This window comes from Trachymyrmex cornetzi, unplaced genomic scaffold (assembly GCF_001594075.2).
Source record: "Trachymyrmex cornetzi isolate Tcor2-1 unplaced genomic scaffold, Tcor1.1 scaffold83, whole genome shotgun sequence".
NCBI lineage: Eukaryota > Metazoa > Arthropoda > Insecta > Hymenoptera > Formicidae > Trachymyrmex > Trachymyrmex cornetzi.
In genome coordinates this window covers 2,001,970-2,019,874 of record NW_017300169.1, presented here as the reverse complement: position 1 = coordinate 2,019,874, position 17,905 = coordinate 2,001,970, and the positions used below count along the sequence as shown (strand labels likewise).

Here is a 17,905-nt window from a genome sequence, read left to right as displayed (position 1 = left end):
AAAATTACCAAAAAATTGGTCTTCAATAATTTTTCAGCTCTAAGAATTTTTTCAGAATTTTTTCAGAATTTTTTAATACCGTATTTTCTCATATTGATAAAAATGAGAAAATGCAGTACTAAAAAAAATTGATGAAATATTTTGAAAAAATTCGAAGAGTTCTATGAGAAGAAAATAAATAATTTTCATCTCTTGTAATTTTTCCATAAAGTTGATAGTATTTGAGTAAAAAATTATTGAAGATCAATTTTCGCCAATTTTTAGCAATCTTGTTAATTATTGCGAAAATTGCAAAATAGTAGAGGACTTTCCGTCTCGTTTAGTCCGCTCTACATACTCACCCACGAACTCCATCAGAACAATTATCGGACACCCTGTATATGCAATAAAAATGACTGTACAATTGTGGGAAAACTTAGCTTTATTTTTCTCAAAGTCGCGGCTGCCAAAATTTGTTCGTGCTAATCGTATCCGACAAGGAAGGGAGAGTAAATGTCAGTAATAACACGCGTTAGAACTTCTCGTGAATGTCTAAGCGTCTTCTCTGTAACGTCTTTCTCCTGTAGGGTTTTAGTTTCGGCTTTGGCCGGGGACGATATCAAGCAGAACGCGGGTAAACTCGGCGCGATAGCGCGCCTGCGATAACGAAGTAGAGCCCTGGTTCTAAAGACACCGGCAAACACGGCACAGATTTCTCTTCGTCCCTTCCTCCGGTGCTAGTGTCTCCGTTCATCGTGTTCAAGTTTCGGAATAGTCCTCGTTTCCTACGAAACGCCCCGAATCCTCGCCACCCTCACGCTCCTTACGTCGTTCCTCATTAAGGCGAGCGATGGAGGGAAACCCCGTCGATGCACTTGGCTGTTTATTGTTCACCGTGCAAACTCGTTTCCGACGCGCGTGCAAGTACGAAAACCACGCGCGACTCGCGAAGAAGGCCTGAACGCGCCGCCGATGTCACTCCGTCTCTGATGAAGCGCGGAATGTTTAACTATTCGGTCGCATGCTCCTGTTAACAATAATGAAACGGTAATTGAATCTGCGAACTTGCACGACGCTGTGTTGAAACAGTTCTTTAGCTAACTAAATAATGGCCCACATTTTTGCCGTATATTCGGCGTTTATCCAACATATGAAGGCTGCTTTTGATGTCAACACAAATAAATGAAGATTAAATTGCTATATGATAGATACAGTTTCTTACTTCAAAAGTGAGACGCTTAAAAAATTTTATTTTGGAACTGTTATCATGGATCAAATAAACACTACGTATCAGTCATCAAAAGTAAACTAACTTAAACAATATTAAGAATCTTTATTTTAAACCGCATATGAGAAACACAATCAATATTAGAAATTTAAAATGCATATTACGGTCGGCTGGATCTTCATTGTTTTAAATAATTCAATTTTGAATTACTAATATACACTATATATGTACTTGCATATATACCTTGATGGTAGCATCAAATTATTAAATTGCTTGTCAATTTAATTCGCGATTACTACTCTCTAAATCCGAACCAGTGAATAATCACTGATATCAGTGCCAAGTATGCCACTAGTAATCAGTGAGTGAAATGTGAAATTCCTAACCTAGCTAACCTTTATTATGTGATCTAATTAATCTTATTTTAATGCATAAATTCAATGAATGTAGTATTAGAAGATTGAAATTAACATATAAATATAAATATTAGAATATATAATGCTTAAACTTTCTTTCTTTTTTAATTGAACTTCATTGATTATCCAGTACCAAATACGTCACTGGGTGATTAGTGAATAGTTGCATACTTGGCACTAATATCAATGATTATCCACTGATTCAGATTTAGAGAATAGTGGGGGGCGTTATAGTCTGGAAAAACAATTCGGCGCGCAATTTGAAAAGACTATAATATGGTATATATACAAGTACATATATAGTATATGTTAGTAATTCAAGATTGAATTATTTAAAGCAATGGAGATCCAGCTTCGACCGTAATAGGCATTTTAAACTAACTTAATTTTATTAAAAATTGTTAAAATTGTTACAATTTAAAAAGGATAATTTTAAAAAATATTAAAATCGTCACAATTCAAAGAGTAATTAAAAAAAAGTTATCAAAATCATTAAAACTCAAAAAAAGTAGTGTTTTAAGGGTTGTGAAACAAAAATGATAAAAATGACATTTGATCATGTTAAAAATATATTCTTTTTTCCTATATATATACACATATATATTACTTGATTATTTTATAACTTTTAATAAAAAACAACTTTTCGCCTTTTTTGGAAAACTTAATTTTTTGAATTATGTCACTTTTGAAGCAAGATAGCGATATGTATTGTATGAGAATACAGAAAAAGTACCTCGCATTAAAATTTATTGATTAAAAAGTTATCATAGTTGTACGATGGATCCAATTATAAGTGTTCGGTAGCAAAAGTTGGCAAAACCCGCATTGGTTTTGTTGAAACTACATGCAGCGGCTCGAAACGTTAACTCGCATTAACTTGAAAAACGGCAACAGAATTCCCATTGAATCCAGCAAATCCGTAAATCGTGAACAATTCAGTAAATTCACCGTTGAAAAATATAAGCGCGCTTTTCTCTTAGGTGAAATTAATAAAACATCGAATTCGGTGTAGTAAGCGTGTTTACGGAGAAATGCAGTTTGCAAGCTTTCGGGTTGAAGTACGCGAACCCGCACGGCCGCAAATTCGCTCGTCGCGAAGTTGTATGGAGCATGATGACGCCTCACGTGGAAAAGTGATGCTTTATGCAATATACCGGCGGCTGTTTGGTTTCGGAGTTTGCTCGGCAGGCGCAAAATCTCGCGAGTCATGCAGTGACGCGCCCATTCGCGATCCGCGATCGCGCGTGAATTTAATTACAGTTTTGTCGAGGCAATGTAAATTATTAGCAACATCACGAGAGCATTCGCGCTGTTACAAGAAACGTGGACCATTTTACCGCGCGCGAAGCATAAAACAGTTTATAATTATTAATTATTTGTAGTTATGCTGCTTTGTAATTTACTATTTCATGTTTTGCAGTTTTATTTTAAATTGTTTTATGTGTGCTTTACGCAGTTGGAAAATTTGTGTTAAATTTAACACATTTCATCCAAATGGTTCATTCAAGTTTTTATGTTAATTTAACACAAGATAAATCTGATAGAAATTAATACAAACTTTATGTAAAAATTAATATAAAAATGTAACACTGACAATTTGGAAATATTCTTTAGTAAAATTAATACTTATAATAAGTTAAATTAATACGCATTTTATTTATTTGTCTTGGATGAATTTATGTTTTAAAATTGTATTATCATTATGTTATTTGTTCATAAATTATATTATTTTAACCCTAAGAAATGTTGAATATCAGTTTAATATATTATAAAATATTCAAATCACATTATGTTAAATTAACATTCGGGTATGTTAAAAATTTAACACAAAGGTTTAACAGAAACTAATTTTAACACAAATACAAAATGCTTTTTACTGTGTATGAGTATAAATTTCGAGACTAAATAATTTCCACATGTTAAAAGAACTTTATTAAGGGCCTTTATTGTTCCACCTTTTGGTCAGAATGTGAAATATTAGAATGTGAAATAACCGGCTTTTAATATTTTATTTTCTTGTGTATTATTACGATCGTTCGTTTTTATTTGTTTAAAATTAATTTGAAGATATTCTTTTTTTTGCAAAAAATAGACTTGCGAAAGTACGCAGACTGTTGTCTTATTGTTAGTTTCTCTTCCATATCCTCGGGATTTTGGTAGCACTTTTTGATTGCGTTTAAGGGTGCAATACTCGCACCATGGTTCAATTCTCCCGGTTTTCTCGCAAGATAAAGCGGAGGATTATGGTTTCTCGAGGGAGCATTCACCGTGGAGTCCACGAAGGATGGATGTGTCGCCGAGACATGACGAATGCCACCTTATCATAGGCTTTCTATTCGGCGTCTCGCTTTCCCTTTTTTTTTTGCAAATGCCGGTAACTTGCGATTTTTCGGGCGATAAATTGACGAAACGATTTCACCGTAAATCAACGGCGTGGCGTGAAGGGAAAAAAGTGTGAGTAACGACGAAAATCCGTGAGTGTTGTTCCAGAGTTTTGCATGGGAATATTTAAATCACGACGGAGAACTCTCACGGCGAATCTCTGGTGTCCGTCACGAGAAATTTCATATTTGACGCGTCGCATCGCGTTTTCAACAGTTTTCGCTAACCCTTTGAATATTTGTCACGGCGCAGTATAAGATTGACAAAACAAATGAGCTATCGATATCAATGTCAAAAAAAAGCGCGATTAATGATCATATCGGAATATCTGTGAAAGATAATCTAATTTTTAGATAATCTAATTTTTTCCAGCTGTAGTTTAATTACAAATACTGATTTGTATTATCGTGAAAATTACATAGTTTACGGATAATATTTGTACCTTATCAGATATTTCTTATCTCTTGAACGTGTTATTGATCATCTACGAATAATACTGTTTTATTTTTGAGAAAAAAATGCTACCTGCGGCTGCGTTTATACAATCTACACTTTCTTTTTCCAATCTCGACATTTTTGTAATACGACTCGGACCATATTCCGTAAAAGTGGATACAGACTTGTTGCGTATCCGTATATCGTATCATCGTTCCGTACCAAAATTGTATTTTAATAATGTCATAGTAAAAATCATTTTGTACTTGTATCAATTAAAACTGGTTCTTGTTACAATTTATTTCTAACATACTCGAGTGTTATTTTAACATAATATTTATTTTTATTATTATGTTATTTTGAGTATTTTGTGTTAAATTGATATTTAACATTTCTTAGCGTTAAAATAACACAATTTATAAATAAATGAACAGAGAACAAAAATAATGTGTGTTAATTTTATTCAAAAAATGTGTTTCTACAATTTGTATCTAAATTGTGTCAAAATGTAACGTTTTATATGTTAATTTTTACATAATGTTTAAATTCTAAAATAAGTGAATAATAAATTAGTGTTAATTTCATTTATTATATATTAATTTTCTTGAACAAATATGCTTTCACAATTTCTAAATTATGTCAAAGTGTTACATTTTTTCTGTCAATTTTTACATGTATTAAATTAACACAAAAATTTGTGTGAACTTTTTAGAACATATAAAATATATTGCATTTTACACGAATTTTTCAACTGCGTATACAAAGATACACCATCCGTGTTATATCACTGCATTGATATTCAACAAGTTTGTATCCACTTTAATATACATTCAATGTTCGAAATTTAAAGTGCAAAATGAATGACAATATGGTATGCTACATTTTTCAAGCCATTTCTGACGCCGTCCAGCGTCAAATATTGCCACATGTTTCTAAAGAAATGCGCACTTTCTCTGGCAATTGTAAATTTTTCTTACTCTTACGTTTTTATTCGCAAGCCGTTCGTCGAGCATTCCTCACACTGGCGTTGCGAGATTGTCCGCGCTGGATCATCGCGAATGTCTCTTGCGAGCAAAGAGATACCTCCGAGATGCTATCTTCTGCTTCTCCTTTCTGCATACGCAGAATGCTCCTCATGAATTTTTCGAGAGCGCCACTGTGAGAAATTCTCCAGGTTAACGACAAATCGCCGTATCATGCGAAGGCGCGAGACACAAGGAGTGTGCCGGGAAAGAAAAAAGAAAAGAAAAAAAAGGAAAAAAGTACGAAGAGTACAAGAACGCGACCCATGTTATGGAGATTCTTCGGGACTTCGTTGCTTACGTCCCTCGTCGAGATATCGGTCCCCGTCCGTCTGATATTCCGCGTGAACTCCCGCGCGGAATTCCATCTCGAAGGCGGCTCTCGAAACGTTGATGGCGGCCGGGGTAATTCTCAGAGACGGTAATATCAGTCGTGTTACGGTCGGTTGAGGAACTTCGGGAATCTCCTGACGAAACACCCTATCTCAAATACGGTACTGACGAAACAATAATCGCGACGTCTGGGGTTTTAAGTAGCATGGTGGTCTCTTTCCGGCACTCTCCCTTTTACTAGGGACGTTATCACCCTTTTATGTTTCTCTGAGAGAAGTCGAGAAAAAAAATTAAAAACGTGAGCTCATCGTTCTCACGAATCTCTCTTACCATTGTTCTTTATACAATCTATACCGAGGAATCACAGGCATATCAACTCTTCGATGCTACTGACGATAGATTTAAGAGAGATTGCAAGAATGTTAAGAGAATACAAAATATATATCTTATCTTAAATATATAAATATATATCTATAAATATATAAATATATATAATTAAATATATATCTTGAGTAAAAATTATTCGTTTTTTATTAATAAATTATACAGTTTGACATTAATTAATCCTCCGGAGCTGACGACAAAATCTGTAAAACAGTTGTTGAGTTACGCTGAGTCCAAGAAATCTACTTAATTTATATTGATATTCAATGTTTTTTAATGTTAAAATAACATAGTTCATGAATAAGAGAACAAAAAACATAAAAATAATGTAATCTCGAAACGTAAATTCTAAGATAAAAGATGAATCAATTTTACATATTATACGTGTAAAATTATTGAAGAAATATGCTGAAAGGCTAGTTAATTAAATTCGGAAAAACAAAATGACATAACTCGTATAAAAATGGATGTGTGTACACTCTAAAAAATATCAGTATGAATTTAACACTACGCAGTGTCTATATAATTTTCACTGTGTTGGTGTTGATATAAACATTAACATGATGTAGATTTAGCACCGTGAGTGTGGGGATTTAACACTATGGTTTCAAATCCATGGTGTTAAATCTAATACCCATATTTTTAGAGTGCATATATATGACGTTTATAGTTTTTCCTTAAATTTACATGAATGTTGCAACATGAAATGACGTCGTTTGGTTCTTCTTTTTCAGATATTATGAGATTGTTAGGGACGTTAGACCAAACAAGGGTACAATTCTCAAGTCGTCGGTGGAGTATATAAAACTGTTGAAAAACGAGCTCACGAGGATGAAGCAAAACGAGCTCAGGCATAAACAGTTGGAGCATCAGAATCGCAGATTACTTCTACGCGTGCAGGAACTCGAGCTACAAGCGAAAGCACACGGTCTTCCGGTTACCGACTTTAACTGGGCGTCTACTTCCGCCATGCTTAACACCTTTCCGAGGAGTAAACTCGAGCAACGAAAGGTAAGTATAAAATCCTTTCCCATCCGGTCCGCATCTCGTTATATCCGCTGCTTCGAATATACATCATTGCATCATTCTATTCATCGTGCAAGTTTTATGTTTAACTTCCGTAATAATTTATTTGCATTTTTTTTTGCATTTGATTCGTTTTCTTCTACCCGCTATCCTTTAACAATAAACCATGTTCAGCACTTTAATACTTTGACTGCCAAGTCGATTTTGGCATTGAATTTAATAAATATATAGTGTTTTGTTTGATTTTACTGTTTTAATACTTTATTTATTTTCTTAATATATTGGTATAAATTATATCGTTTTTAGGCTGTTCCACCTTTCGATCAATTTCAACTTACTTTCTTACTCTCTTAGAGTTGGTTGTTCCATCTTCGGATAAACTATGTGGTAATTTATCTACTGGATAAACAAAAGAATATATAAAAGAGTTAGAGCAGAAGAGAGTAAGAGAGTGTATGGGCCGTTTTCACACAGTATGTGATTAACTAAATTGAACTAATTGAAGGCTACCAAGAGATTCATTAATGAAATTTATTCATGAATTTCTTGGTAATCTTTCATCTTTAAGTAACTATAGATTGTGAAAACGGGACTATATATAGTGAGCTGAAGTTTACTGAAAGGTGAAACAACCCAGACTAACTCTTTTACTCTTTTGTTTATCTATTAGATAAATTATTAAGTTTATCAAAAGATGGAACAATCGACTTTTAATGTTTTAAAATTTAAATGCTTAGTAAAAAAATCATTTTTAGTAAATAAAACCGTCATCAACAAATGAATAACGAGACACGCGAATCGTACGCATCATTTATGTATGGATGACATGGCAGTCAAAGTGTTAAATAAATTTTGTTAATATTTCATGAGTGTTATATTTTCTTTTATACATATTATAATTTATACATTTTTAAATATATTTTATATATTTTTATCACATTTTTTATTTCTTTATGAGCGTTAATATTTTCAATATTCTTATATATTACATAACTTTAGTAAGCAAATAACAAGCGAATTATTTTTCAAGTAGAGAGGAAATTTTTCCTCTTAATATACGCGATTATATACGAATATTATCGTTAATTTCAGTCAGTTTTATTAAGTATAGTTTCGTAACAGCGAGTCATTTAATCTTAATGCGACAGTCGCGCAATTGATTTTCGATGCTATAGCAACGGCATCAAATGTAACGATCGATTCGATCCTTGATCTGAATAAACCTCCCGCTCGTTCGCTGGAGTAGTTTCATAATGCGTGCATCTGTTCTGAGAGAAAAAGAGAGACGAAGGCGAATAGCTGTTTGCTTGCTTCGCTCGCGATCTTTCTTTCTCGCACTCGTTTATCGATGCTTTCGTACGAGTGCGGTAGGCAATGCCGTCTTTTGACAGCGACGGTAACGATTTTATTACGCAACCGGAGATCGATCCGAAGTCGTCCGTATGTTTGCATAATGAAAAATATTTTCTCATTTACGTACAATTGACGTATCGTTCCGCGCCTCGAGCGACTTTTATTCAATGACGACCTCTGAAGCACCGTTCGATCTCTTGATGACGAAGCAATTGCAGGACACCATGAGTCTTGTAGACACCTTTCGAAATTTTTGTTCGCACTTGAATGTGACAATTTGTAGCATCTCACGCGAGCATATTATACAAATTTTCAATTTTACACGTACACACACAGTTTCACACTTTGAGTAAGATAATTGCAATAATTTCCACAAAAAGGCGAACTTTTCTATCACAATTATATATAATAAAAACTATTTTTATTATAATTATACTAATTTAACTTAATTATTTTATTGTAATTATTATAATTTCCGTTTAAAAGAGACTAACTATTTTTTTGCTTCGTTATTCATTATTATTCAAAGTGTTAATTTTTCGATATACATATACATAGCAACTGACATCCCATCTGGCAATCTACGAGTATATGTACCTATATCGGCAGTGGATTATTGTTCCGAATAATAAATTGTGGTTTATCGCAGTCTGGTCGTTGTATAAATCGCCCTCGTTTGTTTTGCTTGTCATTACATGTCGCTTCAAGCGAAGAAGGCGAATTTTTGGGCGATTGCCGCCGGCGTTGATCGCTCTTTAGGACGCCCGATGGACGAAGATATCTTGTGAGATTAGCGCGGCAAAAGTTACCGTTGAATTATAGTGGACCAGATAAGGTCGCGCGCACACGTACATACGAGGTTTGACATGCGCAGCTTCGTGATGCGATTAAGAACTCTTCAAGTTTCGATAACGACGCGCTTTGACAACGATAGACCTTTGACAGATTTGGGCCTCTTAAAGAGGCCATGTCGTTAAGGGAATATGGACAGAGAGAAAGAGAAGTTATTAACATTTTTATTACATCCGTTACTGACAGCGACGCAACTGATGTCCGCCCATATCCGCAAAACTCTTTTAATAAGTCTTTTTTTTTTATTCCTGCACTCTCTGTGAGCTGGTGCCACACGGTGTAATAAGTTGAAGCGAAGCAAACATATATTTATTTCACTTTAACTTATTGCACCGTGTACACTAATTCTATTCATTTTATATGTGATGGCACGTAGAAAAGGATGATTGTTGTGTGCATTGACGTTATTATAATTTACTTCGGCGCTTGTCGCACTTTTGGAAACATTCGGAATCGCACGCTGCGACGCGCGAGATAACGAAGGAGACACGAGATGACGTACCGAGAGAAGGATGAGTTGAATTATTGTTCGAGATAAAGTTCCGTCGGGGCGTAAGTAGTCTGACAAGCAGCTTCCTCGCGGTTAGAGAAATTTAAACATTGATAACGTCCCGCACCGCGATTCGCGCGACGAGTTCCAACTGAGGCGAGAGAAGTGTCTCGCGTATTGCACAGAGGAATTTTACCACGACACTTAACCGTCGCACTGGTTTGCTTAACGTTAATTTCGTCCCTCGATTTATCTTACGCGAAATGTAAACGATGTCGTACAAATGTGCCTCAGATAACGATGAATTATTTTCAGAAAAAACGCAAAGATAGAATATGTATATTTTGAAATAATAATTAGACTGCGGAACTTTATGCAAAATACTTAACTGAATATTAACTATCGGACAGTTTTAGCAGTCAATCGTTGTTCGTTAAAGAGTTATTAAAAGGTGAATTAAAAAGATTGAGATTGCCATCTGTAAATTTACAAAATTGCAAAATATGCATTTTATGCAAAACGTTCAGTTAAGTATTTTGCATAAACTTCCGCAGTCTAATAATAATACATAAGATACAGTGAGTGGGTTATCTCTAAACTGGCAACGATATCACTAATCCGTCGAGCAATGAACTTATTCGTGTGAATTATTTAAGTACTTGATTTATTAAGTCTGTTTATAGCACTTCGAGCCGAAAGTTCTTTTGCTTTCAAGTTATATAAAATAATAATTATTTAGATCCAGTAACTGTTACTGGATTTGAAAAATTATTATTAAAAAAACATATTGTTATGGATATTTGAACAATTTAAAAAATATCAATTTTTAAAAAGTGTTTTTAAACTTTTAATTTGAAGTGTAAGTAGAGATGTTATTATCAGACTCAATAAATCAAGTATACATAATTTACGAATGAAAAATTATTGTTAAAAACATTTTATTATTCTGGATGTTTAAGTAAGTATGTAGTTCTACAAATATATCAATTTTTAGAAGGTATTTGCAAACTTTTAGCCTGGAACGTATATTCGGACTTCTTACTCAATTCGTTATTTTATGTTGAAACGAAACGTTACAGTTTGCGACTTACTAAGTGGTTCTTACTTCGGCAATTAATTATTTCTGTTGGAGAAGGCACAGTACGCGTAAAGGATTTATGCAATGCTTCGTTCCGAGATTGTATAATTGCAAACGTAATTGCACACGTTAAATCCGCACGCGCCTGAATGTCGTGGAAAATATTTACTTTTACCACCGGCATCGTGCGTACGTCCGCGGGTGCGCAGTCCTTATCCCGTCTGCCTCTTATCGTACGTGCTACTTCACGCGAGACTTATACCTTTTATCTCGCATCTCGGCGCGTATATTTTCGCGAGAAGAACACGGCTGCGCGCCACTCCGACGTCGGGACAAAGGATAATCGCCGAATGAACTGTAACGTCAGAAACCGTGTTGCGCAACAGCACGCTGCGGCATTTTTTCATGCAAATTTAACGCCCTCCGCGCCGTTCGAGTACACGGCGGTTATATAAATAGGTGCTTGCGATCACTTCGCGGAATACCGCGTCAAATATGAAATCACACGAAACGTCAAACCAGAGATCTGTATTATTAATAAAACTAGGGTTGCTACAGACCTGGAAAACCGGGAAAAGTCAGGCAAAAATGTAAAAAAGTCTGGAATTTCAAAATTTGCTCACAATTTCCTTAAACTGCTTCTATTCTAAATAATTATTATAATTTTTTAAATACTATATCTGACGTTTATAGTTCAAAACTTGCGCATTTTAATCGATTTTAACAAAATAGTTCAAATTTATATTTTATTCAGTATTTTTATTTAATCCCTCTTTTTTGTCGTAACTGCATTCTTTTTTTCAAAACTAATTTATTTTTTGCTGGCTTGAATTTGCACCCAAAATTTTACTATACTACTAAACTTTTTTTGCATTTTTAATAATATAGCTTTCCTACAATCCTTGAGTTTAAATGTTAAAATTTATATATTTTATATTAATCATGGAAAATTTTCCATTTTCATCTGGAAAACCTGGAAAAGTCAGGGAATTTTAAAATTCGTTTTCTGTGGCAACCCTGAAAACGGATAAAAAACACATTGTGCGGCTTTCTCTTTCTTCAAAATTATGTCCCATTATATATATATAATCTCCGAATTTATAGAAATTAAAAAAGATTAATAGAACCGTTAAATGAAAAAAAAAAAACAATTTGATTAAAGGCCGATAGGAATCAAATATGTCTTGGCGAGTAAAATAAATAATAATTAATTAAATTTACCTTTAGTTAATTATTGAGTCATCCGTATCCCGCACAATTTCTTTTTTTTAATACTAGTAACACATAAATAATGATCTCTATCCTTCTCTTTTTATTAATATACAGTTAATACAAATGCTTTTTAAAAACGTTAATATATGTAAAAATCACTTAATAATTTTTGTATATTTTTGTAGAACTACTTTACTCGTAGAAGTGTTAAAAATTAACCGGTGACACGAATGACTTATTGTATGTAATAAAGGATCGGAAAATTATCCTATGTATACTAAGAGATAAAGATATATGAATTTGGTATTTTGGCCAATAACTTGATTTCTTCAAAAAGAGACTTTATTACAAAAAATTTTATTCTATATTGTCGACTTACATACTTTTACATAAGAAGTTACCTCTCCTATTGTATCATCTTTCCTGTATATATGTGTATATAAAATGTATATATTAAAAAATTGAAAAATAATGTTACGCTCTCTATCGCATTTGATGAGATCGATTCTTTAAATTTGAACTAGTGTCAGTCACAGTCGGTAGAAATTATATGAATATCATTTAACAATAAATTTATAAAAATTTTCAAGAAACGTGTTTTACAAATGTTGTACTAAATTTAACTTTGTCCTGTAGTTTTTTTTATTTAGTGTTATACGATGCAATACGAGTGAGCTTCGTTGTACATAATTCATATAAATTCTCGGTGTAGCAAAGACCGGCAAGTAATCCGACGAATTAGTTGCATCTATAATATAACGGCAGACGAATTGAATCACCAGTCGTTTGCGCCTGAAATGCGATTGGAAATTAATTCCAGTTCTAGGAAGCCGACCCGTCTGTGACTTTGCAAAGTTACCACCGGAGTTAACTGCGCCTGGCAGAGAAACAGCTTCAATCAGCTTACTTCAATAGTGTACAGAGATAATGTAGCCGGTTAAGCTCTGATAATATCAAATATTTAATTTCTCAAATCATTTGAAGTCGAAAGGAAGTGATCAGTCTTATGTTTCCAATTCTTTTTATTGTCCCTTACAGAAATCCAATACTGAAAGATAGTGATTAATTATATATTTGAGTATTAAAAACACACTTATTCACTACTTTTATCTTTCCATCTGCAATCATATTTTTACTCTCTCCGTTTGCAATCTGGGTCTTTTTTGTTCAGCTCAAGCTTTTTTTTACTGTTCTACTCTGTACTAAAAATTTATTTACTTTCAAAAAAATTTAGGATTATTTTTCAATACCTTTATTACATTACAAAATAGTTTAACTTAAAATGTTAAAACATTTATTTAATAAAAATTGAAATTTGAGCAGAAATAGGAGCGAAATTTCGTTTGCGTCAAGAAAAAGTCGGATTTCGGCCGAAAGGCTCTTAATACTTAAAATAAATAATTTCCAATATTAAACAAACCAGTATTAAATTAGATTTTCGTAAGGAGTTTTATTGAAAACTACATCTTTATATCATACTTAATTTTCTTATTTATTACTCTGAAAAAAAATGTACTAAATTTTAATAAACGTTCGTTTGAATATTTAACATTTATCGTAAATCAATATTTACTAAATAAAAAAATGATATAATTAAATAAAATTAATTATTCTTGTATCAAATAAACATATTTTTACATTTAATAAATGTTCAGCTAATACTATTCAGGCAAATATTTATTAAAAGTTAGTACATTTTTCTATCACTGTATATCTTACATTTTTAAGACTGATTGCTTAATTAAACGAATACCGAACTTTTTCCATTTTTGAATATTTTTATCTAATAGCTTTCGATTGAGACTCTACATTATTTATCGCTCATTTTACCACAAATCTCATCATATCCTGTCATATACAGAAATAAATAGCAATAAACGTTCAATATTGCTTTCACGTAAATTCATCTTCCGCATCGCATATTATTAATCAATGACGAATGTGATCAAATATAAACGCATTATCCATTTCCGCTTTCACTTGTGATGACTTCATCGACACGTCTGATCCTACACTCTTTCATGAAAGATTGACAGTCCAAACACCCCTATTTTTATAATGGATTTCCAGCGTATCCGTTCCTACATACTTTCCTAGTGGATCTCACATTCGGAAATACTCATCGGACTCTCATCTTTCCTGTCACGCCTCGTATCCCATCCAAGTTCAGGCCCGATTATCCGAGTTCGAGTTGGCACTCGGTACGTTTTACAGGACGTCGAATGTTTTTTCTGCCGTAGATGCCGGATCTGACGGTGACGGAAGAAGCGACGAGTCTGAGCATGTCGCATCTCGAGGACCTCATGGAGGACGATACCAGCGGCCCTGTGCATAGTGGCGACCCGATGCTGTCGTCGCCGCACCTGCCGCCGTTGAGCCCACCTGCGACCGGCTGTCACCACGGCTTAACCGACGAGGACACCCTCGGCAGCCTGGCGGTGACCACGTCGAACTCTTCGTCCGACATGGACATCGTCGCGTAGTTGAAAACCACCGTTGTCCATCAGCCTCGCGGGTGATCGAAGTCGACTCTCGAAACTTGGTCGCGTCGGATATTTTCCGATCGTTCGCTCGGCCGAGGTGATCGATTTAGATTTGTGCGCGAGAGAAAGAGAAAAAAGAGAGGAATGGTATAGGACGTGATGTGCGAAAGAGAAAGAGAAAGAAATGGCACAGGACGTGATGTACGAAATACGACTTAAAGGCAGCAGGCTGTTGCGACGTCGTAGATCCTCATCATGGAGAGACGAAAAGGGAATTCACTCGCGGCGTCAATTGGATTTTATTGGAGTCACCGCACTCTGATGCAGATTTATCTAAAACTAGTCATCGACTTACGGTCGGGAAGGAGGATCGGCAAAGGAAATGAAGAAAAATAAGCGTGGCCCGGATGTTGCTTGCCGTGGTGAGGATTAAAGGGGATCGTTCCGAATGTTGCGAATCGATCCATTAGGCAATTTTTGAGAAAGAAATATTGATGATCCTTTTAAATTCCGACGTCTTGATCCAATACGAGTAAAGATAATTATATAGACGAACCTAGAAGACTGGAAACCACGGTTAAAATGTTCCCATGGGGATGTCACAATAGTCGGCACACCATTGATTGCGAATAATATACTCATCGGACCTTGAAAACCTGCCAATTATCACAACATTTGGTCCCCATAAATCATCAAGAACATATCTAGCGATTACTTTTGCAATATTATCTCTCCCCCTTTCTCCGGTCATCTAATCTGTCATTAATGACCGGGTTTGGATATCTCTTTATTAACCATGGGTAGCGCTTTCGGAGATCATTTCAAGCTGGGAAACCACCGAGAAGGCCGTAGAGAAAATTGCTGTGGCGAGAATGTGTCAAGTTCGCGTTTCGCGTCCTTGGGAGATTGAGTACGATCGGACGAACGGTTTCTCGGGTCGACGACAAGAACTCAAGAGGCGAGACATCGGGCGTTTTCGGTCGGTCGGGCCGGCCGACTTCGGGGTCTCTTCAAGTGGCGGTGAAAGTCGTCATTGTCGGACGACGATGAAGAGTAGTTCAGGGTCGTTCCAATTGCGAGGAACGGAGGGCTTCCTGTCACGATTCTACGAACGGCTGGCCGTTACACGGATGGAATGCGTGACGTCTTAGCGTGCATTATATATTATGTCAGTGCCACGAAGGACGCGCTCCTACTGCGCTTCAAGACGAGCTTAAATGTTCGCGCGAGTTGCTGTCGTCCCATCAGCGATGTCACGTTACATCGCTCGGACAATGACTTCGGGATCATTGACGAAGGACGAGAACGACTTACTCGTAAAAGTGTTAGCTGTAGTTCACTATATGATATTACTTAATCGTCGAGAAATTATTTTCATAAGTTGCGAGCGTGTTCACGAAACGTGCCGAGAAGATAGAATTCCGATATGGAATATTTTTAATAAAAGATTTTCCGAGATTTTCTCCCGATATCTTCGACAGACGAAATCGGTGAAATGTACAATCGCACGGTATAATGTTGCTTTTGGTAAAGTTATATAAAGTTATGAAATATGAAGTCTGCTGAGAAGACAGCTTGAGAATAGTTAAGAATGAATTTCAGGAGTAAGCTCCATTACGCGCGAAAAATATTCCAACTGCGAAATGAAGAAGTGGAATATTGACTGCAGCGTCTTAGGTTCGATTTAATCTTCGATTTATTAAACGTAGCAATAATATCCAAGTGCCTTCATAAAAAGAGTCGAAGAAGATATTTTCGGAAATATACCCTTCGATTTCAGTATTACAACGCGTATACGTATGTTTAAAAAAAAAGCAATATCAAGATTCTTTATTCACTTGCATATAGGGATTTATTAATCACCTATGACCATCTTGGCAGCAAACTTTAAAATTTTGTATAAATTCATATTTTTAACTCTTAATTGATATGGCCTTTCTTTATTACATACGATGTATCGAAGGATTATAAATGACCGCAATTTATTTTACGCTGAAGTAAATACAAACTTTGGATGTGTTTGTCATATTTTTGTATTCAAATGACTTAAAAAAAGTTAAAAATAATAATGCTTTTGTTTTAAAAAATTAACATACTTAAAAAAACTATTTAAATAAGAATCTAAAGATTTCAGCCAATACTTAATGTTGTGGCTTTTAGTATTTTTATTGAGCTAATAGCTGAACAAAATCAATAATGTTAATTTCGGAAATAATAAAAATTACACAAGCTGGAATCACTGGTGATCTTAAATATCAGTTAAGAGTTAAAACTATTGTCCCGAGAATTATATGAAATTTCCATTTACATAATCACATCTTTTCTTGCCATTATTATTTCATAAACATTTTCCAATAGTTGAAATATGATGATTAGAAAAAAAAACAGCATTGAAATCATAGTTGAAGTGATAAACTACCGAAACAAAGTTTATAACAAAATCCCTTCGCGTCATCCTAAAAATAAACGATCATCCGTCGTGAAAGCGTACTGAACCGCGATAATCTGAGCGTTCGCGAATGTGAAAGTAAGAGAGAGAGAGGGGGGGTTTTTTTTGAGAGAGAGAGAGAGAGAGAGAGAGAGAGAGAGTAACGCGATCTGCCATTAATCGTTCGTCGTTCACGACAAAGGAGAATGTCGACGTCGATATCAGGACGACGTCGATTCTGGCAGAGACTTGCAACGGATGAGCGAGTACCATGTCCAAGTTCGTTATAAAGTTTGCTGATAATTATTGTCCCCGGTAGTGTGCACGTCGAGCCGTGTCTCGTATGCCGCTTGCAGCGAGCTGCGGCTTGAGCACACGACGGCTTTTGTGTGACGGGCCTTGATTTCACCGCCTGCCCCGTTTCGCTTTGCGTTCGTCGGCTTGTAACCCACATCGACCGATCCACGTCGCCTCGAGCCAAGATCGATGATTACTCGATCGTGGACTACTACCGATAAATCGTCAGCGGTTCGTTACGAAAGGCAGTAATTAAGGTATCACCTATTTTCCAAGAGCGACAGAGGGGGTGGAGGAGGGAGGGGAGAGAGAATTCGAGTAGCCGCGAAGTAGATCATTGGAAAAAAAAACAGAGACATTATTTCTTATATTTAAATCGAGCTATACGTACAAGGTGGTTCTTTTAAGAATTCTAAATGATTTTAAAGGGTAATTCCTTACATTAATTCAAGATGGAAACTTCATATCATCATATGTCCAAAATGGCTTTATTAGTTTCAAATATAA

The 17,905-nt window shown here is 35.1% G+C and overlaps 1 protein-coding gene across 2 annotated transcripts in view; it reads left to right on the top strand.

Moving 5' to 3' along the window:
• Mitf (transcription factor Mitf) overlaps positions 1 to 16,648 on the top strand; it is a 99,881-nt gene extending 83,233 nt beyond the window's left edge. For both annotated transcript variants that reach the window (XM_018519595.1, XM_018519594.1), the window contains exons 6-7: positions 6,914 to 7,190; positions 14,431 to 16,648. In XM_018519595.1, the coding sequence (XP_018375097.1) occupies positions 6,914 to 7,190; positions 14,431 to 14,673 (520 nt within the window). In that variant the 3' untranslated portion in view covers positions 14,674 to 16,648. The remainder of the gene's footprint in view (positions 1 to 6,913; positions 7,191 to 14,430) is intronic.
• Positions 16,649 to 17,905: the final 1,257 nt, after the last annotated feature.